The sequence below is a fragment of the Cibotium barometz genome, chromosome 26, assembly GCF_041138505.1.
Source record: "Cibotium barometz isolate CiBa-2024 chromosome 26, ASM4113850v1, whole genome shotgun sequence".
Taxonomy (NCBI): Eukaryota; Viridiplantae; Streptophyta; class Polypodiopsida; order Cyatheales; family Cibotiaceae; genus Cibotium; species Cibotium barometz.
Window position 1 is genome coordinate 11,576,278 of NC_141071.1, and position 11,569 is coordinate 11,587,846.

General features: G+C 47.3%; 1 protein-coding gene across 2 annotated transcripts in view; it reads right to left on the reverse strand.

Moving 5' to 3' along the window:
* LOC147623667 (uncharacterized) overlaps nt 1–11,569 on the reverse strand; it is a 177,960-nt gene that overhangs the window by 20,612 nt on the left and 145,779 nt on the right. Inside the window, exons 2-3 of one of the 2 annotated variants that reach the window (XM_086820253.1) lie at nt 4,433–4,511; nt 3,995–4,119 (exon numbers count right to left, since the gene is read on the reverse strand). In XM_086820253.1, coding sequence (XP_086676379.1) covers nt 3,995–4,119; nt 4,433–4,511 — 204 coding nt within the window. Of the gene's footprint in view, nt 1–3,994; nt 4,120–4,267; nt 4,512–11,569 lie in introns of both variants that reach the window. The other variant, XM_086820252.1, reaches the window with a different exon arrangement.

The window sequence follows — 11,569 nt, forward strand, 5'->3', positions numbered from 1 at the left end:
ACAGTATATGGCTAGAGTGACGAGCCCAATGCCTCGCAATGATGCTCTGAATCCTCCGGTGTAGGCACCATCTCCGATGTGAGGATCCGCGAACCCTCGAGCGTCTGGATCTGCCCAACTGGATAGCTCTCTCAACTAGAGTCCCACGGGGTGCCCACTGCTGGGCTCTCGGCTGTGTGTCCTCCTAGGTAGTCCCTCTAAAGAAGTCAGTAATCTGTCTCTATGTGGACTCCCTACCAGTCGGGCGTCTACTCCTGATAATGGACTCTCTGAGCCTGCGGATCTCTAGGAGATAAAAACCCAAGCATCGCTGATCACAATAGTCCATGACTCTAGCCAATGGTCCAAATCCCTCTCTGAAAAGGCAATGGTAGCGCCCTCGAATCTCATAATATGCTGTGCAGCAAAACAGATGTAGTGCTCCTCCGTCTCTGGCTCTATCCAACAAATCTGACAAATCCTGTCCCTTGGAGGTATGCCTCTAAATCTGCCCGTCTCTATCTCTAACTGATGTGAAGAGCTGCGGATCTGCCCAATGGTGCACCTCAATCCATGAGACAGATGGGTATCCATGTAGCTCGGTGTAAGTATAAAGCCATCCTCAGTGGTGCGGAGAAGATGGTCTCTATAGAAAGCCATCTTCGTCCCCAACTCCTGTGAGGGATCTAGCCATGTCCTCCAACTAAATGAGGTCCTGTCTGATGACTCTACTAATCTCAAAATGTGTCAAGGTAAGAGAGGGTGCCTCCAGAGAGTACTGGAAGGGTGGAAGTCTGTCTAAACTGAACCCATGGAGCTCAAACCAGGATGCTATCTGCGCATACCAACATGAAGTGTCTCCCTCCATGGCTAGCTGATGAGAGGACTCTAAAGCAAGTCGTGCATACCGGTGTCAGGGAAGCTCCCAGGTGCTATGAATGAAGGAAACTGATCTGGTAAGAGCCTCGACTACGATCGGTGGTGCTCCCATCTCGGCTCTGATAATCTCATGGGGTACCGAGGCCTTAGCCCGATTCATCCTGGAGATCATGGACACAAGTGGTCTCTCCATCGATCTCCATCCATCATATGTGCGTCCTGATCGACTGTGAGAAAGAAAGAAAGAAAGAAAGAAAGAAAGCTGTATTAACGTCTACTAGAGGCCGAACTCGACCTATAAGACAAATCAATGTACAACTGTCAATGTCTTCTGGATGTCCAAAGAAAAAAAAAAGGACAAAATGAACATGAAATAAACTATGAAAGTACTGAGCTAGTGGGGGGTGTGATGGATGGAGCACTATTGCTAGAGGCTCAGTATACAACCTATATGTGCAGGGTATACAAGAATGCAATGCAGATCTGTCCAGCTCCAACCAGTACGATAATGGGAGTGTAATATGTGATACATAGGCGATGGCGAGGCAAAAATACCTCGGAGCATGATCTCCGGGTGTGAGTGTAAGTGAGCTAGCCGCTCCTGGATATGGTGCTGATGTCGAGCCCGTATCTCTGTGATCTCCCTCTAATGTAGTCTGGGAGTCTGGTAGCCTGGTGCTCTCGGTCTCCGCCTGACTCGGAGGTCCGCAGCGCGCTGAAGTGTAACCCCCTCCTGTGTCAGGATAGGCACTGGGATAGATCTCTGGAAGAAATCAGTGAGCTGGAGCTGTCGCCCACCTCTCCCTATGGTATGAGTCCGTAGCAGTCTCTCTGTGGCGCTGTGTCTCTAGCAAGAACTGGCCAGATCTGCGCTGGTCTGCGGAATCCATGATCTGGCGGAGTGAGGGATGTCCACTAAAGATGGTGGTATATCTCTCTCTAATGACACTATATGCTCTGCATCTGCATACATAATGTTCCTCACTCTCAACCTCCTCCTGGCATAGTCTACATATCCTCTCTGCTCTAGGGGTCCGTGCTGCCCTACCTGCCTCAATCTCAAGCTGGGAGAGAGAGAGAGAGAGAGAGAGAGAGGGGCTACCTTGCTGCTACAGACGCAGGCGAGAGAGAAGATTGTCGGTGCCCCTGAAGAAATCGCAGCATTTTTCGCATTTTTTTTTCACATTTTTTAACAAAAACTGCCCGCCCTGAAACGTTCTACATTTCACTCAATGCATGAAACGTTTCGCGTTTCGCGTTTCAGGGGAAGTGAAACGCGTTTCGCAGTGACCCTGGGACGAATCAGCCAAGGTTCCACTCTAAGCGTCCAAGGTCAGGTGTACAAGTCCCATACATCGCCTTGGCTAGGTGTGCAAGTCCCGCACATGAAGCAATGCCAGTCCGTACTGAGTCACTCTCTCGAATGATGATAGGTGTTTCGGGTATTCGTCTTGTAGCCAAATGCTAGGCATCTTAGGAAGCATATAGTTGCATTTAGGAATGTATGAAGAGCAGGGCCATGGGACTACCCGCCCAAGCCAGCCAGCCCAAGAAGGGGTCGGCCAGGTCATAGGGCCTGGGCAGCCTGTTGGCCAGCCCATATGACCTTGACCAGCCAGTCGGCCAGCCATGGAGGCCAGCCCATATGGCCTTGACCAGCCAGTTGGCCATGCAGGCCAACAGCCTTCTAGAGCAAACTAACCAGCAGTTTTCTAGCCTATAAAAGCATGGGCTAAATTGTCATTTAGGTATTTCATAATTCACAAAGTGCTGAAGTGTTCCAAGAGCCAGGACAGCCAAAGGGAGCACAACACAAAGGTGAACTTGAAGGTAAAGAACCATATCATCTTCACGCTGAAGGTTTACAGCCAAGGGAAGATCTCCAGATTTGAGTCTTTTTCTAATCATTTAATAAAGCAAATACACCATCCTTCGTGGAGGCCCTGCAGAGGGTATTTGGACCCAATCGGGTGTACTGTGTCTTTATTGTCTCTCTTCTCTCTCTCTCTCTCTCTCACCCTCTCTCTTGCACCTTTACTTCCGCTACATTGTGCAAATCATCAGAAACCAAGGGGCTGAATATTCATTATCGAAAGTATAATCCTGTCTGTAAGCTTCCGCATGTTACACTGATGGAAGAAGGTAAGCAAAATCATATGATGACTAATACCCCCACCCCCCCCCCCACCCCCCCCGCTCTCAGGGGCACTCCTGCCCCCTCGACATCCTTTGGGCAACCCAAAAATTAGGTGTCCCATTCACCCAAAAACTAAAGCATTTTTCTCATTGAAGTCGGCTCTAAATAAGAGGCAGAAGATCTCCTAGTCTAAATGTAGCTTATCCTCAAATCACACTTTCACCTCTTTCCATAAAAGCATATCTAGAGCATATGCAAGATCATATACAAGACCTTTTACCACCAAAAGGAGGAGAGGGGCAATTGACCACGCAAAGTAACATTTTGGGCACAGACATGCATGCAGAAGCAGGAAACGTCACATCTAAAACATAGCTCTTATGAGGTCCTTTTGAGCTCTTATGAAATCCTATGAAACGTAGGGCCTCTTTTGAGGCCTTTGGAGCTTGAAAGACCACATCACAGCATCATCAAGTGTTTGTCATTAGCACCTGGCAATCTAACACCTAACACAAAACAAAGACCCTTGATCCTCATTCACTGCTGAGAAGTGTGGTAAATATGCAGCAAACTGACATATAGTATCATGCCAGCACTTTGGTGAGTTTCCTAAATGCGCACGGTTCAACTCTCCAAACTCATGAAAAATTTTGATCGTCTACATTTGGTGATCCCGCTAGAGACAATGATCTTTGTCCCACAACACATGTTGGAGAATGAGAGGTAACAATCTAGACGTCTTGCTTTTCTTTAATGTCCAAAATGCGCACAGTTCGCCTCTCCAAACTCATGAAAAATTTTGATCGTCTACATTTGGTGATCCTGCTAGAGACAATGAGCTTTGTCCCACAATACATGTTGGAGAATGAGAGGTAACAATCTAGACGTCTTGCCTTCTAACTACAATCCCATTTACTAAAACCTTTGAACTTAGAATTCTTCAGTAACATAAAAGAAAGAGTCAAGCACCATTTGATAATTGAAATAATGTGACTTTACCTGGAGATGAACTGGCACGTATCGGTACGTTAAGAAATCACAAAGCGGCCAATACATGAGTCCACTTCTAAAGGCTGGTAGCAAGTCTCGTTTGAGACGAGATATGACCTCTTTTGTAGTTTCACCTGTGCAACATCAAACTGCAAGTAAGCTCCTAGTTTTTTTAATGCACATTTTTTTTAAAAAAAAAACAAAAAGAAAAATGTCAGTTTTTGGAGTTTACTATAACAGATTACAACAAGAGAACATTATTCTTCCATGACAATTGAATACCTTGGAGATAAGCATTGAGGGAAAAAAATAGTGTGTTGAAAATCGGGCCATACACCGTCTGCCCAAGGGCCATCTTCTTTAAAGTGCTAGCTACATCTCGATTTGGGAAGGTTTTGGACATGAGGTTAAACCATAAATGTAAAGTAGGCCCTGACAGGAACAAACCTGCTGCCACCATACGCAGGCTCCTCCCAAAGTCCCAATCAACTAAATCTTCTTTACCTGACTGCGCAATTTTGATACCCTGGAAAAAGCTTAGAAGCATTAAGAGTGAACATCCGATAATAAAGCTACGCGTGCACTTAAGGACTCCATGCTTCCGAAGTGGACACACAAACTTTCCTTGTTTCTAGACAAGTCCTAAGAAATGATGAGCATGTCCTCTATGTTCACACTGCAAGAACTTACAAACATGCAAGGTTTTAAGTAATTAAAACATTCCTATGTAGATACTGCGGTATCAGGATAAGACATGTACTTGTCTAGCTGGATTGATGTGTGTCACAAAACCATCTCCTCTAAAACATATCATGAAGCCCCACTATTGGCTGTAAAAGAAAAATTCATTGATTTTTACTAAATAGAAGAATTTAAATGCGCTACCATTGTGGAAGGGGAACCACAAGCATACCACAAATGCAAAAAATCTCTAGGGGTTATTCATGATGAAGGTTTTGTTGGAGAATGCACATGCAGAAGCATAAACAAAACGAGAGAGAGAGAGAGAGAGAGAGAGAGAGAGAGAGAGAGTAACGAGTTGGACAAGATCACCTTTTATAATAGCAACAAGCTTTACAATGGCAATAGCCAGCAGTGGTGTTGAACAATGTGCAAGGGAATGGATTGCTTAACAAGTGATGATGGGAGGCCCTTTATATAGGGAGGCCAAAAACTGGCCGAGTGGCCCAAGACCAAAATCATATGAAAAATAGATAAATGCCCATAAAATAGGCTTTTCCCAAAGACACTGAGATGCACAAATTCTAACACCCCCTCTGCAGCTCATAGTGTGCAAGAGTTTGAAGAAGATAAGTTGATGAAGATGCAACCATGGACCCTCCAACACCACAAATACTGGAATCACCTGAGAGAGAGCACGCACCAACCTGTTTCCTCGAAACAAAATGCCACCACAAACATAAGGAACTTTGCTTGGCTACGAATTCCCACACAAGTGTGTGGTGAACTCCAAGAATAGATGATGAGCTGTTGGACACACCACGCCCATAATCCCCAACACTGGACGGAAAACACATCACGTCGCAAAAGCCTCAAACAATGAACTTGGAACAGATCCAGTTCATAATCTCTGCTATACCAAAGATAACCATGTCCTGCCAGATGTCTAATGCTTGGAACTCTGAATCACGATTCCCATGCACCAGTAAGCAGAGCTGCAATCAGCCCCCTCTCCCGCCCACAAGCCTCCTCTAGCTGGAAGCACATGGGAGGAACTGCATGTATACTAGAGAAGTACACCATCTTGGTCCTCCCGAGCCGGAAGCGTCCCAGGAGCCCTAGATGTGTTACTAGAAGTATCTATATCATTATCCTGTATATGATCATTGCCCATCTTTGAAAACTTGGTCCTGGCCTAGGCTGTACCTTTGGTCTTGCAATCCTTGGCCAAATGAACCTGTTTGCCAGAAGAGTAGCAGTGACACCATCCTGTCTGTTGCATTGTAACAAGTGCCTGATCCTGTCCACTAGGAGGGAACCTCACCTGCTCTTGAGAAACAAGGATAGATGCCTCCTCGCTTTGCTTGGACCCAAGAGAGAGGCCACATTTGCTCCAATGGAGCCTCCAAGAGTGGGCTTGCCTCTTGTGTGGAACCTCAAACTCACTTGGCCTCTTTGATGAGGGAGTGGAGTTGGTGAAGGGGGAGAAGGATGCCGAGAATGATGAAGAGGATGTATCCCTTGCCGGTGGGATGACTTCGTCTTGAGCAGTGGCAATGGCAGGGGAGACTCTTCCACTATCACTTGCTTTGCCAAGCAAACTTCTCCACAATGCTATCGGAAATGTCCTGAGGGATCATCTTGCAAGGTGCAATTTGCCCCCCCATCTTGGAGAGATGTGCAAGAAGCCTAGTGGCACTACTAGTGTAGGCCTTGCCACAATACTTGCAAGTCCACTTCCATGCCCCCGACTCCCCCTCGTTCTTCTCATGGGTACTCGCATGCAAAGTAAAGGCTTCATGCTTTTCTCTCTTGGTGAAAGAGGAGAGAAGGGTCTCGGGAGAAGGAAAGGGAGAGGCTTGAGGAAGAGGGAGGGAGAGGCTTGAGGAAGAGGGGGAGGCTTGAGGAAGACTCAAGACTCAAGAGGGAGAGCCTAGAGGCTTGAAAGTTGAGGAAGAGGAGAGGCTTGAGCCTTGAGGGGGAGACTCGAGCCTTGGCCCTTGAGGAAGAGGGAGAGAGCCTAGAGGGGACTTAAGGGAGAGGATAGATCATAGACTTTAGCACTTGTTAGGGGGGGATTGAGCAATAAACTCTGCTAAGATAATATCTTAGTGCGACTGATGGTTTGCTGCATATCATACGAGAGAGCATCATGACCTGAGGCCTCTCTATCTTCTACCATTTGATCAGGTGCCCAAAAGGGTGCTCCATACATCAATGCTGGAGTGACCAAGGTGTCAAATAGCCACATCTTGATCCTCGGCTCCTAGAAATGGGCCTGGAAGCACTCTCTCTCCATGAGAGCAAGAGAAGCATAGCCTCACATCAGTCTGCCTTTGCAGCATGGCTTGGGCGGGTGGGAATGGTGAAGGCATGTATGGATGTGGGCCGCGGCTAAGGCCCGAGATCCCATCAGGTAATCCACTGCACTCGAGCTTTCACCATGTGGGAAGCACGTGAGAGCTCCGGAAGAAGGCCAATGGGACATCCCGTTGAAGATGGCTAAGCCATGTGTGTCCCCCACATGAGGATCTCTCCCCTTGATGTTGTAATGTCCCCTCTGTCCTGTGATGCCCGCTGAATGCCAATCTCCTCCGAGTCTATCTCCTGCATGATCAGCTCCTCCTCGTCATATATAGATGCTTGATCGCTCTAGGTCCTCGCGTTGAAGTCCCCTAAAAGGATAACTTTGGCCAAGCGTGAGAACTCAATGATGTCTACATGGAGGGGATAAAACTGCTTGATCGCTCTAGGTCCTCGTGTTGAAGTCCCCTAAAAGGATAACTTTGGCCAAGCGTGAGAACTCAATGATGTCTACATGGAGGGGATAAAACTGCTCTCCCTCTTCCAGAATAGCATATGAGGACTTCCTAGGTGGGAAGTAACATATTGCAATGTGTATACATCTCTCCACTGTGACCTATAACCTCACCCACATAAAGTGTGCCTCTTGTTTCCCTGCGGACTATGGTGATCATGGGTTGTAAGTGTGTCTTGAATAGTACCGCCACTCCGCCAGACCCGCGTACTATTAGATATCATCCCCTACTTGCTGGCTTCCTATTTGGTGTCCTATTTTAGCTTCTAGGGCTGACCATGTTAGTCTGAGGGGCTGGTCACCCCTCACATGTATTTTACCCATATTTATTCCCCATTTATGGTCTCCCAGTCGTGGAGATATTTATCACCAGTCGGCTGCCTTCATGTAGAGGTATATATAGCCGGTATGCCTCCCTCATATTTCATTGCTTGCCTAGCTTGTCTAGCTGCAGTCCCTCGCTTACGAGGTTCTCCCCTCTTGCTCGGGACATGTATTCCTTTTGGTGATGATATTGAGAGCAGGTTCTCACCTGTGTTTCCTCTCCATCTTTCTCTCTCACTCTCTCTCCTGTGTTTCCACTTTCCCTTCTTCCGCTGCACATTCTATCATGGTATCAGAGTGCCGGTGATTTTCAGCGTTGGATGCTCCCTCCTCTACCTCTTCATATCTGCGTTTTTCCGCCCATGGACAGATCTGCGTTTTTGTGTTCATGCGTTGAAGCTTGCGTTTCTTCAAGGGCTGATTGATACCCATTCAGTGGGCTGCAGTTTCCTCTCTTCAGGGCGTCAGTTTGCAGCTTCTTGGCAGCCTGACAAGGGTGTTTTTTCTGGACAGCATACCTGTCCTTCTTGGTGGCACCTTCCAGGGGTTCTCAGGCGTTTTTTTCAGGACTGGACAGCAACATAGCTGTCCCAAACATGCTGCATTTTTTGGCCTGTTTGGGCTTGCTTTCCCAGCCCTGATCTTGGAGCTCTCTGGGATCCCTTTTGCCTATCCTTTCTGGTTATCTTGTGCCATCCCTCCCACCCCCTGATTGTTCTCTGCAGCAATTCTTGATCTGAGGCTTCAGCGTTTCCATATTCAGCCCCTTATACCTCTGTGTTTTCAGATTTGCAGCCATGGTTGCTGCATTTTTCTGAACCGATCTTGCTAGTAGCTCTACCTTCCCTTGGGCTTCATTTGTTGGACCCGAAGGTACCTTCTCTTAAGCGTTTTTCCTCATAGGAGGTGTGGACACTGGTTGACCTGAATTTTCAGGTTTGTAGCCCTTGTTTGGCTGCGTTTTCTTCTCCAATGGACACAGATCACTTGCAGAGGGGGTTTCTTGTTTGGATTGTGGCTTTGGAGGCAGTTTGGTACTTGAGGAGGATTCTGAATTTCAGATTTCACTTAGCGTTTTGCTGATTTTGGAGCATCTATACCTGTGTTTTGTTCCTGGCCTACACGGTTTCCCGGTTTCTTCATGTTCCTTGCCTTCTTTTGGCGGTGGAGTGCTATTTTTGCTGGATAGCAATGTTTTGGTTGCATTTTGCTTCCCACATAAGTTTTCTACACTTAGAGGGGGCCACTTCACTTGAGGATCAGTTTCGGGAGCTGTTTTGTATCTTTGGAGACTTTCTTCTGTGACAAGAGTTTCTAGTTTTCTGGAGCAGAGCAGTGATCTTTTCAGAGATCCTGTGCAGAGTTTATTTTGTCCGAGCTTGTGTTCTTTGCAGTATTTGCAGAACAAGGAGGGTGTTTTGCCCTTTGCGGTCTGATCCTTTCACATGGATCTTTTATCAGTTGCTAATTCTTGGGATTTGGTTCTACTTCTGGAACAGTCTTCTGCTATCTGTGAAGCTTTTGAGGACTTTGTTGCCACTGTAGTTTATATTCCTGCTTCCTTTCCTCACTATGAGGAGTCTATCTCTTCATCTCTTTGTGATGCTTCTGAGGATGCCCCTCCCCCTGCCAGTTCTGCTGGCTTGTTGTTTTGGAGGATGGTTTTTTGGGCCCGGTGGGATGCTTTGGATTTGTGGTTGCTAACCGTGCCTCGGGTACAGTGGTTCCCACCTGGAAGAGGGCCCCATACATCGTTGCTTGGTGCACCAAGGTATCAATTAGCCAACATTTGGTGTAGGGTTCCTCAAAATGAACCCAGAAACATTGCCTCTCTAGATGCATATCCTCTCACCAAACGTGCTTCGGCAGCTAGTCTATGGAAAAGAGCGGGCCTGTAAAAGTAACCACGAGGTAAACATAAGATGAAACTATCTCCACCTGAGACCAAAGCTGGAAATCTGCCAATGAGCTGGAGCGCCCCCAACCCCCCCCCCCCGTTAGCAAGCTTGCGCTTCCACTCCCCCATCTGTCCTCCCCATCGCCATCGCCTCCCCCTCTTCACATCCGCCTCCCCCTTTGTTTTCCGATTCCACCCTACCTCCTTTGCTTCACATCCCCCGCTCCTCCCCTGTGCAGCCCGCCTTCCTCTGTGCCGCCCACAGCCCATCCTTATATATGCCATTCCACCCTCCTCCTCTGCCCCCCCTTCTTTTCCTTCCTCTGCACTGCTACCCCACCGCTCCCTCTTGCTACTCGCCTCCCTATACATCGCCCCCTACCTCCCTCCGCCCTCCTCCTCCGTATTGTCCGCTGCCCCTCTGCCTCTTCGAGCTCTCCTCCGCCACTTGACCTTGCCTTCGCCCTAGCTTTCTCTTCCGTCCGTTGTCCCCCTCTTCTCCCACATCTTCTCAGCACGAGTGTTGCGCTCAAGTTGTTTTTCTTTCAGCAAGGGTCGGATTCTCTGGTCCTTACCCTATCACAGGAGGATTCCACGACAACCACTCCGTCATCTGTGTAGGATTATACATATGTGGTAGTGACCATGTGAACAGGGGCTTACCAGGGCCATTTTTTCCCTCTAGACATTATCCCCTTGGTGTGTCCGAACACCTATACTTTTACATTTCAGGTTTGTACTTAAGGTACTTGTGGTTGTACACATCTTATCACTTCATTCTAGTATATCCACACTTCCAAGCTCTCTATTACTCCCTCCTCTCTGTTCTTGTTGTTTTCTATGTATTTCTCATAACCCAACAATGGTATCAAAGGAGCAAGTTGATTCTGCCTTGACTAAGCCCAAATTTTTTTGCCATCTATATAGCTTGTACCCGACCGTACATCCTTGTGTATATTTACCACATTACGCCTATATGAGCTCGTACCCAACCATACATCCTTGCACCGCTTCATTCATACGCCTGCGCAAGCCCATACTTGACCATACATCCTTGCATTGTCGTGAAGCTCTTCGTATATCCTCGGGCGACACCCGTGCAGTCGTCGTACTTGTAGTCCGTCATGTTCGTTTTGTCGGTACCTGCTCGCATTTGGACCTACAACACCTACAAATTTCAAATTTAGAGCTTTCTACAATTACAACACAAATTTGACCATTCAACCTTTAAGGTAACAAAATTTCTCGTCAATTCTTCTTTCAGCTATCAATTTCTCTCCCTACAAGACTTTTATGCAGTTGACTACTACAAGGCAATTTGCAGTGTGTTGCATTTCCGAAGGGGAAATTGACAAAAAGCATTTCAGAAATTGTGCACTGTTACCCATGCATAATAGCACAAAATGCTAGAGATGTATTTGGTGTATTGGCACAAGAAGACAAGCTTGACGGGAGTAATTACTCCCTGTGGAGCTTTATGATCGAAAACTTGCTTGTGGCCAAGGGCCTATGGGGTTTTGTGAGCAGGGATAATACCTGTCCTACAGACATTGCGCCTGTCACGCCTCATAGAGGTTATGGGCGAGGTGGTCAACAAGCCCAAGCCCAACCTGCAGCACCACGTGTTGTACCCTCATAAGAGCAAAGAAGATGGGATATGAGAGATGCACAGGCCATGTCCTTAATTGCTTTGTCAGTCAAGAGGTCAATTATACCTCTTATCGAGTCTTGCTGTTACGACCCTGTGTTTTTCCCTCTGGACAACAAGCAGGTGGACACGTGCACGGGCACGGGCACGGGATGGACAGTGTGAACAGGCACCAGTTGGATATGAAAAGGAGACCCATATATGGTGGCCAACCCA